Source organism: Hippocampus zosterae, chromosome 10 (assembly GCF_025434085.1).
Source record: "Hippocampus zosterae strain Florida chromosome 10, ASM2543408v3, whole genome shotgun sequence".
Classification (NCBI taxonomy): Eukaryota; Metazoa; Chordata; class Actinopteri; order Syngnathiformes; family Syngnathidae; genus Hippocampus; species Hippocampus zosterae.
Window position 1 is genome coordinate 23,321,295 of NC_067460.1, and position 14,489 is coordinate 23,335,783.

At 47.3% G+C, this 14,489-nt stretch overlaps 2 protein-coding genes across 5 annotated transcripts in view; one reads left to right on the top strand and one right to left on the bottom strand.

The window, feature by feature from the left end:
* usp16 (ubiquitin specific peptidase 16) overlaps positions 1-14,489 on the top strand; it is a 274,331-nt gene that overhangs the window by 71,102 nt on the left and 188,740 nt on the right. The window lies entirely within an intron of this gene.
* On the bottom strand, positions 1,507-14,287 carry mtus2b (microtubule associated tumor suppressor candidate 2b). 4 transcript variants are annotated; one of them, XM_052078380.1, is made up of 14 exons: positions 14,161-14,287; positions 11,938-13,262; positions 11,296-11,473; positions 11,041-11,220; positions 9,231-9,314; positions 8,075-8,244; positions 5,300-5,366; positions 4,209-4,423; positions 3,903-4,008; positions 3,765-3,838; positions 3,348-3,446; positions 2,234-2,353; positions 1,998-2,098; positions 1,507-1,781 (listed from the first exon to the last, which is right to left on the bottom strand). In XM_052078380.1, the coding sequence occupies exons 2-14, from the start codon at positions 13,171-13,173 to the stop codon at positions 1,574-1,576; spliced, it is 2,838 nt and encodes a 945-aa protein (XP_051934340.1). In that variant the 5' UTR covers positions 13,174-13,262; positions 14,161-14,287; the 3' UTR covers positions 1,507-1,573. The 4 variants fall into 4 exon arrangements, with proteins under 4 accessions (XP_051934340.1, XP_051934339.1, XP_051934338.1 ...); XM_052078379.1 differs by having other exon boundaries at positions 14,104-14,273; XM_052078378.1 differs by having other exon boundaries at positions 14,092-14,273.

Sequence of the window (14,489 nt, forward strand, 5' to 3'; positions counted from 1 at the left end):
AATTAATATTATATATATTAAATAATAAAAAATATTTTTTCTAATACTTTTGCAGTGTTACTCTTGCAAAATTCCAACTTAAAAAAAATTATGGTCCAATTTCAACCATTTTCATCGTATTTATGTTTTTTTTTTCCTCTCTCTCTTTTCAGCGTGGTCCTCTTTGGAGCACAAAGCTGCTCAAATCAAAACATTTTTTTTCTTTTTTGATATATCATTTCTCCCCCCCCCCACCCCCCCAAAAAAGTCTACAACTCTATTGTAATGGATAAAGTCTCTAACCTATATTCATATAGTCATTCTTTAAAATAGTCATTCAAATGATTTGATACAAAATGACTGTGGAAAAAAAATTGAAGGGGAAAGAAAAGCTTTTACATTTCTTGCCTGCGTACTTTTTGAAATTTTGAAGCCAATATTCATTCATTCATTCATTCATTCATCTTCCAAACCGCTTGATCCTCACGAGGGTCGCGGGGGTGCTGGAGCCTATCCCAGCTGTCTTCGGGCAGTAGCCGGGGGGGACCCTGAATCAGTTGCCAGCCAATCGCAGGGCACACAGAGACGAACAACCATCCGCACTCACACTTAAACCTAGGGACAATTCAGAGTGTTCAATCAGCCTGCCATGCATGTTTTTGGAATGTGGGAGGAAACCGGAGCACCCGGAGAAAACCCACGCAGGCCCGGGGAGAACATGCAAACTCCACACAGGGAGGCCGGAGCTGGAATCGAACCCGGTACCTCTACCCTGTGAAGCGTGCTAACCACTGGACTACCGGGCCGCCCCTGAAGCCAATTTTATTTTCAATTTTTTTTTCTCTGAACAAAAGGACAAAACAGCCAATTTGGCTGCCTACATTCCAGGTTTATGCCCGTTAGTCCCCAGGACGGAGAAAGATTCTAAGTTCCATTTGCCGTTCTGCGGTTAGCGGCATACATTTCTCGGCTTTGTCACTTTGGGCGACGGTTTCTCAGGTCAAAATGCAACAAAACATTAAAAACACCCGTGGACACACCTGTGGACCGGAGAATGTGGACCGCGACTGAAGGATCCCTGGTTTGATTCCCGTGGTTGACATGGGGGGGGGGGGATCCGGCCCTTGAGCAAGGCACCCATCCCGCCATTCATTTTCTATCCTGTTGGCCCTTATTCGGGTCCAAGTGAGTCGGACTCAATGCTCGCCGAATCCGTGGGTAACTGAAGGGGGTTTGACAGGCCTGAAATTGATGCCGCATGATGGCGGCAGGAGAAATGAAGCTCGTCAACTCACTTCAACGGTTCCTTGGCACCAAGGTGCCACCGGATGGAAGCTGCCCAGTTCGCCCTCGATTGTTCATAATGCTTCGTTAAAAAGCAACGTTTGGTCCTTGGAGGAGGCTGCTGGTGGAAGAAAACGGATTCATTCAGTACGCCCGTCGTCTGTCGCGTTGAGATGACAAATGAAGGCAAAATGGACAATGTCAGCGTGTCCTTTGTTCAAGTTCCTGCCTGTCTTTAAAAAAAAAAAAAAAAAAAAGAATCGAGAGCACTCCTGAGTGTAACTTGCAGGAGGTGTGGAGGTTGCGTCGGTCACTGGTGGTAGGAGCTCGGGCGGGCGGGCGAGCCGGGCAGAGAGGGCGAGCGGTGGACGGGCGAGCCGCTGGGCGACATGCGAGGGCTGAGCTCGCCCGTCTGCAGACGCCACAGCAGCTCCTCGTTGGTGCGGCTCAGGCGCTTCTTCTCCGTGCTCTCCTTCTCCACGTGCACCTGCAGGTTGGCGTTCTCCTCCGACAGTTGCCTGGCCACGCGCGCGAGACGTTAGCGTGAGCGCGCGCGAGACGTTAGCGTGAGCGCGCGCGAGACGTTAGCGTGAGCGTTAGCGGGGAATTCGCAAAGACAAAGTTTTGTCGTGGCTTCCTTTTAGTTTCGTTTGAGTTGTTTTTGTATTAGTTTTTTTTTCATATCCGAGTTATTTGTCAAGAGCATGATTTAAAAAAAAAAAAAAGTTTTGTACCTGGACACGGCGAGGTTCTTGTCGATGCGTTCCTTCAGGTCCTCGTTCTGCTGCTGCAACACTTGCACTCGCTCCTCCAGGTGAACGTTCTTTTCAGCCTGCTCAAAGACACATGGCCAGGGCGTGCGCAACTTTAAATTCTTCAAAGGAAAACATGTACCTATCAGGGAAGAAATCACCACCACGGAAAAAGCTTCATTTTGTGGTGAAAGCATTTCGGAAAATTCAAATCTTACTATTTTCTCCAGCTCGGTAATCTTCAAGTCTTGCTGATGGATTTGTTGGTTCTTCATCTCCAGAACCTCCTTCAGGCTCTTCAGGTCCTCTTCGATGTGTTTGTAAGGCGCCAAAGCGTCCTGCAAACATCACATCGACCTTCACCCAACGCAGACCTCCGCCAAGGTCATTTTACGGGAAACCAAAAAAAAAAATCTGTCTTGTCATACACATTCAACATAGTCACGGGTGTGAACTCACCTGCGTGCAAACACATTTTTCGGATGAGCCATAGTTTGTTTTCACTACGATATTTTGTTCTGTACGAAGTGTAAAGGACTCACATAAATATTCGCTTGTTAATTACTTTTCTTCCTTCTCCCTTGAACATAATAACTGTGTTGAATGAAGACTGATTTCTTTTTACTTTTTTATCTACCTTATTTTCTGTCAAATTATTACTGTATTTTTATTACTGTTTTATGTTCAATAAACAAACAAACTTTTGGCAGGTTTTTGTTTTCTACTGTTAACATCCTGTTCATGCCGTGTTTTTTTTTAAATTGTCTTTTTCTGCCATAGACTTTTATTTTGGTGCTTTTCCGGTAGTTCAGGAAGTGCCGATCTAATCATGTCGAGACGCTTAACAAAAAAGGAGATAGGTGTTTCGTGTATTATTTATATTGCGGTTACGCTAACAATAGCCGCTCGTAGGGTTTTGTGCAGTGTTGCTAGCTTTCTGTTCGAGCTAACATTTTCATATTTCAAGTTGTGTTAAATGACTATTTGCCTGACTTTAAAAATCTTCATTTATAATTGTTATTGTTCTTTTCTTCGGGTGTGTCCACAATGGAAACAATATATCTTTAAGGAATAAAAACCTTTGTGGACTATCAGTACGCTTCGCCATCGTTGAAGTTCGCGTGAGACCGCTCAGTAGGGCACTGGAAGGGGTGTGGATTAGTTTGAAATAAGCGCAAACAGGAAGTGCCGTGTTAGCGGCCTAAACTCTGCCGACTTGACAGCGTCGAACAAATCTGCACCTGTCAAGGTGTCGAGTGTCGCATCCCGTCTGATGGACACTTGCCTTTCGGCGCTTAAACATGTCACAAACGCAGTTGATTTTTCTCTCACCACTATCTGGTCATCGGTGCTCTTGCGGAGGGCTTCCTCGAAGCGCTTGGCTCGGTCCCTCAGGCTCCTGTTCTGGAAGGTCAGCATGTCCACCTGATCCTAGATCAGCAAACGCAACCACAGGCCTCATATTTCAGTAGACAGGTTGAGAGAGCACCTTGGGTTTTGAAAGGTACATCAACCCGCCCGCAATATTGAGACCTTCTCATCATGTTTGGAAACGTTAGGCGACAGGGTGATTCCAGGTAGAAGAGGAGCAAGTGACTGCTACAGTTAAGGGTTATTGCGTAAGAAGTTGTGAAAGGTATAAAAATGAAAAAAAAATGGAGATCACTTCATGTAGTTCAGTCCTTTACTGGCGCTCGAGCTGCCACATCCAACATGGCAACATGTCTATCTGATGTTTGTGGCTTTCACCTGTAAGGAGAGTCTAATCTTCTCAAACTCCTCCTCCAGAGACTTCCTCTGCTGCTCGTGGGCCATCTTCAGATCTGACACAGCACACGTAAGATCAGATTGCTTTTCGTTTTGTGTCGGATGTGGTTGGGGTCCTACTTTTCACGGTCCGGTCGTGCTCTTCCCGCAGGGTGGCCAGCGTGTCGTTGTGCGTTGCCTCCATCTCCACCAGGGAGGCCTCGTGGTTCTCATTCATCTCCGCCATCTGTTGCGAGGATGGCAGAGAGGGGGGTTATTTTCGAGCGGCTGGCAAAAGATAGGATCAAACAAATTGTTGTTGATCCACCTCTGACAATGAGATTGCCACTGCCACCTACTGTAGCGGATGTGTAATTACACGTTATTCTTGCACCGGGCAAAAAAAAAAAAAAAAAGTTCCCTGAAGACAGCCTCGAGTGTTGTCACCTGTTCCCGTTGCTGCAGTTTGAGGTCGTCCAATTGGGCGCGCTGGAGGGCCCGCAGGCCGCGCGTGTCGGCCGAGTGGCGCGCCCTCAGCCGCTCCTCCAACGCTCCCAGCTGGACCCGCTGCTCGGCCCGCAGGACCCTGAGCTCCTCCTCGAAACGCCGCTCCAGTTCCTGCTTCTCGCGCTGCAGCTGCTCCCAGTGGGACACGCTGAAAGCTAGAGTCGCACGTCACTCAGCATCTCCACTTGACCCGCCAAAGTCAAGACTTTTGAATCAAGCGGACGGCGCCAAACAAATCGGCACAATGAGTCGGATTTTGTTGAACGTCGGTGCTTGTATTAAAAATAGCTCAGATCAGAATTGAGCAAATGCGATCAAAACGAATTAAATGTGACTGTTTGTCGATTGCGTTTGTGTGTGGCGGCGCTGCTGTTTTAATGCAAATTTCGCATCTTGAATCCAGCTACTAAAAAAAATAATAATAATAAAATCTGGAAAACGCTACAAAGCAGGTGATCAGGTTACAAAAATGCGAACAAGCGAGGGGAAAGGTAAGTAAGACTTTTGTCAAAGCGGTGGCGCTAATCGCAATAGCTAAAATGGAGCATCATAAATAACAATATTCAATAGATAACAATATATACGGGGGCGGCCCGGTAGTCCAGTGGTTAGCACGTCGGCTTCACAGTGCAGAGGTACCGGGTTCGATTCCAGCTCCGGCCTTCCTGTGTGGAGTTTGCATGTTCTCCCCGGGCCTGCGTGGGTTTTCTCCGGGTGCTCCGGTTTCCTCCCACATTCCAAAAACATGCGTGGCAGGCTGATTGAACTCTCTGAAATTGTCCCTAGGTGTGAGTGTGAGTGCGAATGGTTGTTTGTCTCTGTGTGCCCTGCGATTGGCTGGTAACCGATTCAGGGTGTCCCCCGCCTACTGCCCGAAGACAGCTGGGATGGGCTCCAGCACCCCCCGCGACCCTAGTGAGGATCAAGCGGCTCGGGAAATGAATGAATGAATGAACAATATATACGATGGACGGAAAACGCGAAGGTAGTTTCAAACGAAATCAATGATGACGGCCATGTTTGTCACTTACCCACTTCATCCCTGATCCTTGCAAGCTCCAGGGACAGTTCCCCTTCCCTCACCGCTGCGCTCTCGCTCTGCAACACGGCACCGGTTGTTATGTTTTGCAAGAGTTATTCAGGATTCAACGTGAAATCATGCCCCGGACATTTTCAAATCCATCTTATGACCTCATAGGGGCTATTTTGGGTTCTTACTCATCATCACCGAAGCACAGATCCCCGCCCACACCCACCCCGGCGGCCCCGCCCTGATTCCGCCCAGCCTCCCCCCCTGACCACCCCCCGCTGACTCCGCTCTCTGGAGAGTCACGTGACCCGCATCACGATCCTCCCCGCCCGTCCTCGCTATGGCAACATCATCCCTTTGACAAGGCCACAATTGATTTCTTTCTGAGTGACCGAATGGCACCTTGGAAGGATTCCGTCCGTGCTCGACGATGCGGATCACCCCCCCGCTGGCATGATTGGCCGAGAATCTAATGAGGGGTAATCCCTCAGTTAAAAGTGGGGAACATTCAAATAAATGTTTTCTTCTTTCGCCAGTTTTATATGGCAAAGGACAAATATTTGAAAGTAAAGAAGCCGTCGCAAGTTTGCCGCGACGCAGATGCTTTGCTAACCGTATTGCTGCGGGTCAAACAGACCCGCGTGAATGCCACCTCGCTAAAACTTCTTTTAAATCGTTCTTTCAATCAAAGCATATATATATATATATATATATATTATATATATATATATATATATTTTTTTTTTTTAAGTAATTGTTTTTTAATTAGCAAACGTTATGTTACCCGGTGAAAATGAAGTGTTTTGAAGTTACAACTGGGGTTTTTTTGTTTGTTTTCTTTTTTTAAGAAAAATAATTTTAGTGCCTTTATTTTTTTTTTCTTATTATTACTAGACATTGTTTTTAAATACTGCAATTTTCATGTATTGCCCTTTCTTTCCTGTTATGGTGTCAGTCAAATTTACCATTTTTTAAAGCCTTGGGAATATACAGTATATATATATATGTATATATATATATATATATATATAATGAGAAAAAAAAGTCAAATTGGCCTTTAGTTATTTTCTTGTTTATGTTTTGCATTTTCAAAAGATGTTTGAATTTGCCAAAAACGCATCTTCACATCCTGTTTTTTTTAAACATTGTATTCCACATGTTCACGTTATTTTTGAAAGTCAAAGCACTTCTAATCCACGCCATAGTCAATGATATTGCCTCGCCAGCGACAACGATGGTCAGAAAGACCCAAATCAGACAATTTCTTCCTTTTGCAAATACTATACACAGTGTACACCCCCCCCCCCCCCCCCACTCCATCCATCCTCCACGCACACGCATCGTTTTGCCTCAATTTGACCTCTCACACAAACACAAAGATTTGCAAAGTGTTTCCAATCCACAATTGACCAAACAGGAGGGTTCAGACTCATGAGCCCAAACTACATCAAGAGCGAGCAGAGCAGCAAGCCGGCAAAGCAGACTTCCGAGAAAAAGAAAAAAAAAAAAACGAGCCGGGGGGGGCTTTGACTCAGCACAATCATAAAACAAAACAAAAGCAAGCACACGCATACGCAATCGCACTTTCCTCAGAAGGGATTCTCCACCTGCCGGCTTTACCGTGCCCTCCAGACAAGGCGGCCGCGAACAGCGATGGCCCATACACGCGACTGCAGCATCCCTTAGCCGGAAGGAAGATGCGGACGGAGGAGGAGGAGGAGGAGAGTTTGCCTCATCTCAACTGCTCGCGTCTGGAACAAAGACTGGGCAAGCCCAACTCAACAGAGCACGCCCCTTTTTTCTCTCCTTAACCCTTTAAACCCCGACTAATAAACTACAAATTACAAAAGCACACACACACACACAAATTTCATTTCAATTGCATCTACAGAGGGATGACTGAAATAAAACAGTGGTTTGAACTGTTTATGTCAAGTATGACTGAAAAAAAAATGACGTACTCGTTCACTATGAATGCAAATGTTACAATACGGCCCGGTAGTCTAGTGGTTAGCACGTCGGCTTCACAGTGCAAAGGTACCGGGTTCGATTCCAGCTCCGGCCTCCCTGTGTGGAGTTTGCATGTTCTCCCCGGGCCAGCGTGGGTTTTCTCCGGGTGCTCCGGTTTCCTCCCACATTCCAAAAATATGCATGGCAGGCTGATTGAACACTCTAAATTGTCCCTAGGTGTGAGTGTGAGCGCGGATGGTTGTTCGTCTCTGTGTGCCCTGCGATTGGCTGGCAACCGATACAGGGTGTCCCCCGCCTACTGCCCGAAGACGGCTGGGATAGGCTCCAGCACCCCCCGCGACCCTAGTGAGGATCAAGCGGCTCAGAAGATGAATGAATGAATGTTACAATACATTAGCATAGCAGGGCCTAGGCGGCCATCAAAAACAAGGCCAAGACTTAATGAACGCCGATATTCATGGGTGAATGAAAACCAAGCCCCACCCCCTAAATAATGAAAATCTACGATTAATCGACACTCCCCTTATAACTCCTGTCAACTTATAAATTTCATTCGCCGATTCTACACAAACCACTAACTTACAGCTAGGCTAGGTGAAGATCTGCCACTTTCAAGCCACGGTCGGACGACGCCGTCTGAAACACTTTTATTAGTAAAGCCAAGGAAAGTAGCGCCGCGGCGCGAGCGACAATTTGCGCAAGCTAACTAGCTAAAACAGCGTTTGCTTCCGAAAAGCGGCACAAATATTCAGCAAAGCGAAGTCAACGATTGACTATTCCACAATAGACTAGCGCGAGCACGCACCTTGTGACAGAAGTGCTGCGTGGTGATGGAAAAGACGCTCATGCACAGCGAGGCCTTCTTCAGCTGCGCCTGCAGGCTACGCAGCTGGCGGGCCTGCTGCTCGCAGCGTTCCCTCAGCAGCTTGACGAGCGCCCGGTCCACTTCCTGCGACGACCCGCAACGCCCGCGCACTGCAGCAAATGCGGGGCGGACAATCGGTTTCACTTGCCAGGCCACTGATTCATAACCGCTGCTGCCGAGTGAGATCATCCGGTGTGCTACACGTAACGTATTTGAGTCCAGTTTTTAGATGTCGGTGTAGTGACGGATAAAACTATGAAACATTCTTCCTTGAAAAGAGTCGTCAAGTCAAAAAAAATGTTATTTACGTGAATATCTTCTATTCGCAAGTTGAGCCCTTCGGCACTGTGATGTCATTTTCAGTCAACAGCTAGCGGTAGCACGAGACAAAATGGCCGCCTGGTGAAATGAATTGAAAACATGTCGATTTTGCTGTGTGGGGGCAAGAAGATGGTTTGACTTGAGTTGACTTTTAATAACTAATCCGACTTTTTTTTCTGATGAGCGTTTACAACATCATTATGAAAATATGAGCCCCCCCTAACCAAATAGCTGCGATGGCAAAATAAAGATGGTTACGTTTTCTGAAAGAAATTCACAGCTCAAGGTGTTTGGGACCACAATCCTATTTTGGGAGGGGGAGGGGGGGGCGGTTCCTAATGTCAATTGTAATCCTGACATGTTTTTTTGTCCTCTGTTGGGCTTCGACACGTCTTAATGGCTCTTACTGCGCTCTAAAGGCTGACGTGTGTTGCGCCCAAGTCATGCAGCGGGATGACTGTCGGTTGCTAGGGCAACAGCGAGCGGGCAGGCCGCCTGGCTCTGGTAATAAAGTGCATGCCCAAGATGGATGATGATGGAAAAACTGTCTACGAGTCGCTTGTACGGACCAATGAATATACAACCCCATCAGCCCCCCCCCCCACCACCAACACACACACACAATACGTGATACAGACAGTCAATGCTACCAATGAATATACAACCCCATCAGCCCCCCCCCCCCCCACCAACACACACACACAATACGTGATACAGACAGTCAATGCTACACACACACACACTATATAGAGTCGAGTGCAACGCGGGGACTCACCAGGGGATTGAGGCTTAGGCGAAACCACTGCACATTTTTTGGGGGAGGCTGCCTCTGATTCCTTCAGTGTCTCTTTTCTCCAAGCTGTGATGTGAACAAAACAAAGTTTCCGTTATCCCGTCTCTGACCACTGAGGAGCGCAAACGCACAAACACTTTGTTCGTGTCATATTCTCATATTCTCTTACGCATTTGTAGGTTTAGGAAAATAGTGACGACTGTATGTTCAAGTATGTTCATTTTAGGTTGGCTGCTGACGAAATGTTTTTCACCCAAATTCACCGGTAGGACAACAAAAGCATTGTAATTATTCAATTATAACATGTTAAATTATTAACAAGGTCATAAAACACTGGATGCCCAACATGTGCTCCCTGCAACAATCCAGCAGGGAGCGCCCGCTGTGCAGACAGGATTTTAATTTTTTTTCTTCTGCTTAGTATAATTGGAAGTGGGCTGAGATTCTCGAAATGGAGTCGATGAGAGAAGTGGCACATGCTGCTCAGTCTTTTGTGTTTTTTTTTGGTCATAAATTATTTTCCATGCCCATTCTCTAAAAAGAATCCCTCTTTGTCCCAATTATGCTCCAAATTTTGCTAACTGCGCTGATTTCAAGCAGCCCGAAGGCCTACTAACAATAGTTCAAAGAGTAGCGAGACAAATTGGGCCAGTTTAAACTGTTTTCTCTTGACCCACTTTTATATTTAATTTGATTTATGACCATTTGGGGTAAGCACAGCATTTTAGCATTAGCTAAAATGGTAAACGTCAAACGGCTTACCTGTATAGTATCACATGCGCCAACTAGAGTTGGATATTTGAGAAATGTAAATTTGCTAATATTAGCTTCACAAGCAATTTAGCTAGAACATCAATTGCTAGCTATGATCAGCAGTTTTGTATGTATTTATTTTATGTTATTTTTTCGAAATGCACTAAGGAGTGTCACCCAAATTTCGGTGTATGCTATGCAATGACAATAAAGGCGATTCAGATTCTGGTACGATAACAATAGCGCTAATGTGAGCCACATTGAACAATAGCAACGTTATTGATAGGGTCAGATGAGCGCTCGCTAACATTTGCTTTAGCTATAAACGACATCACTTGTAAACTACAAGTTTCTACAAGTATCGGCGGAAGCTATATAGTTCAACACAAAGTGAAGTTTGCTAAAGCTATGAAATCATTTGTTAGCCGCTACGATTTTAGCTGTAACTTAGCAACATCTATACCAGGTAGACATTTGTTATAATTAGCGAATCAGAGGTGCATCTCAAAGGTAAGGGTCATTTTAAAACCCACAAAGACAGGAATACATTTGCTTCGCACTTTAGCTAACTGATCCCACGGTCAAACATTATCTCAACTTCATGACGCGAGATGGTTGGGGACCATTTAAAAACAAATTGCGAGGGGTTTAAGACAAGTAACGATGGGGATGGCAAAGCGGCTGATGTCCAAAGGTTTGTCGGAATTATGCCACAGTCGCTTGGGACTTGAGACTTGTGAGTGGGACATATACAGTATGCGACTTCCTTTAACCTCTGGCTAAAAGCGGCTTGATGGGGAAGTCAACCCCAAATTATTCAGTGTGTAAAATCCACATGTTTTTGTCCATCATCTCGGGGGGCGGACATTTTGCCACTTGCATCGCAGTTGCTCGGGGCTCAGGTAACAAACAATCATAGCTCAGCAAATTTAGGACTTCCCCTTCGGGCTAGAGCCCTAGCCATAGCTAAAGTTGACAAAAGTGAAAACACATCATGACTCCGTTAAACGTGGCAGTTTTTGAACAGGTAGAAACTTACTCGGTGTTGTTCGGCAAGTATTGCCGTCATTGGACATGGACGACACGCTCCTCATGATACCCCCAGTCGTGACTCTGACGGGAGGAAGGGCAGAGAATCCCGGAGGACGGAGGCCAGAGTGGCCTGATTTCAGCAAAGGGTTCCTGGGGGAGGTTTCCGGACCTGACCTCCTTTGCTCCCCTACTAGGACAGAAGGCAAAAAATGCTGAAAGTAGCAGCAGGTGAGCCACCAAAGACACCTTGAAAGCATCTCACCCGAAGTTTCCAGGGAGCCGTGAGCTCCAGGTTGGCTGAGCATCGCCGATGACAACTTTGGACCGGTTTGCTGAACTCGTGTTTTGGCCGTGGGTTGTCTAGTGACAGCGCCCAGGCCCAGCTGAGGCCTTGCGCCTCTTGGGGAGCGGTAGACGCTGGCTCCATCTTGAGAGGTGTGCTGCCAAGCGATTGCAGAACTTCGATTTAACCACGATCGAGCTCGAGTTATAACCCGAACCCCGTTTGAAATGATGAGACTTGAGGTCTGACTTGAGGGGCAAAGTGTCTAGCCCACAGGTGTCAAACTCAAGGTCCGTGGGCCAGATCTGGCCCGCCACCTCGTTTTATGTGGCCCGCAAAACCAAATCAAACTTGTCAACTTACATGATGCGAGCTAAAATCTGGACCAAAATTCTTATCTGGCATAAATAAGGACATTGCAAGGATTTTCTTGAAACCAAACCCGTCATGACAGTAACTTCAACAAAAGTGGAGTAAAGCGTTAAAATTGACTTCTTTGTATGGTTTCAGTCAGAACGGCTCTCCAAGGGAAACGGTAACCAACATATGGCCCGTGACAAAAAATGAGTTTGACATCCCTGCTCTAGGCCAACCCCGGACTGACTGTAAACAAGGTCTTACCGCATGGGGACATTTCCCAGGGATGTACTCGTGAGTAGCGCCGCCGGCTCCAGGTTTCAACCCAGCGGAACAATGTCCAGACGTGTCCTCCCTGTACTTGTCAAGGACGGAAGAGCCGAGCACCGGTGAGCCTTTCGGGAGAGCACCCACCTTCAGATCCGCATGAGCCGGCGTACTAGAGTTGGAGGACTGTTTTGAGTGGTGCGTAGTGCCTTCAGGCGGCGTGTCGGTCCCTCGCAATTTTCCCGCAGGACTCTTGCGTATGCAGGTGATGATTTTTGGACGGACATTTAGGGGTTTTGGCGGAGAAGCGGATCTCCTGGTGTCATAGTCTTTCTGCAAAGGACCGACAGGTTTGGGGATCGCGCTAGCCAGACTGGTCTTGGGCACCCGGGCGCTTTGCCCCTTGGCCGGAGAAGCAGGGGGTTGCTTCCTGGGGGACGCCGGTGGCACCGGGCGACTGGAGCTTCCCCACGGCTTCCTTCCCTCCAGACTGGAGGAACGGGAGACGTTCTCAAAGGAGTTCCTTGCAGAATTTTTGGTGTAATTTTCAAAGGACAGCTGCTTCTTAAAGCTCCTCTCGAAGGAGTTCTGTTTTTTCAAGGAGTTCTCAAAGCAGCCTTGGTTCTTGACAGCTTTGGGCTGTGCGACTTTCATTTTACGAGGGCTCCCGCTCTCGTCTGCTTGTGCGTTTTGATCAGTTGGAACGTTTCCGACGGTTGGTGTCTTGTGATCAGCGGCTCTCTTTGTGGCTTTATTCTTCTGGTTATTGTTCCCGTTGCGCTCGAGGGCTTCTGGCGGGCGTTCCTCGGTGGAGTTCAAGTTGAGATCCACCCAGGACTTGAGAAATTTCTCTCCGTTTTCAGTCCGGGAAGGCAAGGGCCTGCCCTGGTTGTCCACATGGGTCTCAGTTCCTGGCTCCGTTGCGGTCCTGCTACTTGAAGGCAGCTGATCCTTGCTGCGCTCCCTGAGCCCGACAAAATCCTCTCCGTCCTCCACCAGGAGGGCCTCCAGCTCCTGACACTCCAGCATCTCAAACTCGGCCAACTCGGGGTCGTCGCACCGGGAGTCCGTTCCCCAGATAACCACCTTGTCGCACTCGGACACGGCGTCGCTTCCGGATGACCTGCCGACACTGCCGGCCTCGTCATCTGCCCCGATGTCATTGGCGTTCCCGTCGGCTGGGGCTTCCTTCGCCACGTTGTCGTTCCTCAGCGGCACCGCTCTCTCGCACATTTTGAACTCTGCTGCAAGTCCGCCTCAGGTTTACCTCTGTGTGGTTCGACACAGTTGAGGGACCATCATTCCCAGCTCAGGACCTGATCCTGGAAAAATAGATCCAAGTTACCTACTCTTGCGCAATTTTGTGATTTTTGCCCTTGCATCGTGAATCTTTAGTTTTATCTGGGTTAGCACATTTTCCTTCCTGACATTAGACCGTGGTACATCTAGATGTACATATCGAAACAAACTGGGTTGGTCTTTAGTCCAGATGATGCCCGGCGCAGGAAGATAACAGCCCCGATGCGTCGCCTTCGCAGCTCTGCTGGAGACGCGGGATATTTATGTTCTCCACCACACGCTTCCCCTGAACACATTTCCACCTCCGCCTCCCCTCCCCCTTCCCTGCTCCTTATTGTTGGGCAGGTCATTCTGCCACCTGCCTGCTTAGAAAAATATATAAATCTCCTCCTTCTTGCTCTGCTTATGCAACCCGAGAGCTTCTCCTTGCAATTAACGTGCAATAAAGCTGCTCTGTGCAAAAACATTTGGCTTCGATGATTCTGTGGCTTCACGTGAGCCTGGAAGCCTCATAAAATATTAAGGATGGAAATGGAGGACACACTTTGGTTTTTGATGCTCCGCTGGCCCCGCCTTCTTGTCAGCTAGAAGATGTGAGGCTAAACATTACAATTATTACAAAAACCCCAAAATACTGTACAGTATTTTCAGGTCCCCTTGCCACAAAAAAAACTAAAATACCATGTAAGCACAAGCCACTTTGCAAAAGTATCGACCCCCCCCAACCCCTCGCCCCCATTTTTTTTAAAATAAAGATTTTTGGTTATGCAATGTAGAAACACATAAAATAAACAAAGGTGAGCCGAGCTACCTTCGCAGAAGCAACATGCACACCACCATCTTCATCCTCACCTGCAAGCTCACCTCAAATCCTCATTTTAGCACCAATAAATCAACGAGGTAGACGAGGAAAGTTCTCACCGCGCATCTCGAGGAAAAGCATCAGTTGATCATAATCGTGATGAGAAAGACAGTCTGCAGCATCCCGCCAGAAAAAAAAATAACACGCAGGGAGGAAGAGGAGGAAGAGGAGGGGGATGCAACGCCCACGTTCTCACGGTCGCCCTCTGGTGCTCGTTTGTGGAAACAATTCCCTGCATGTAATGTGGATCAATGACGATAAATTGGTCAAAATTGCTCAGTTGGTGTGCTCGTTTATTTTTGGTGACCTCCAATTAGCGTTTAACTATTCAGAGGTATCTGTGCTGTTTTTATGGCTCGGCTTCAGATAACAGGTGAGCTGTGGATGG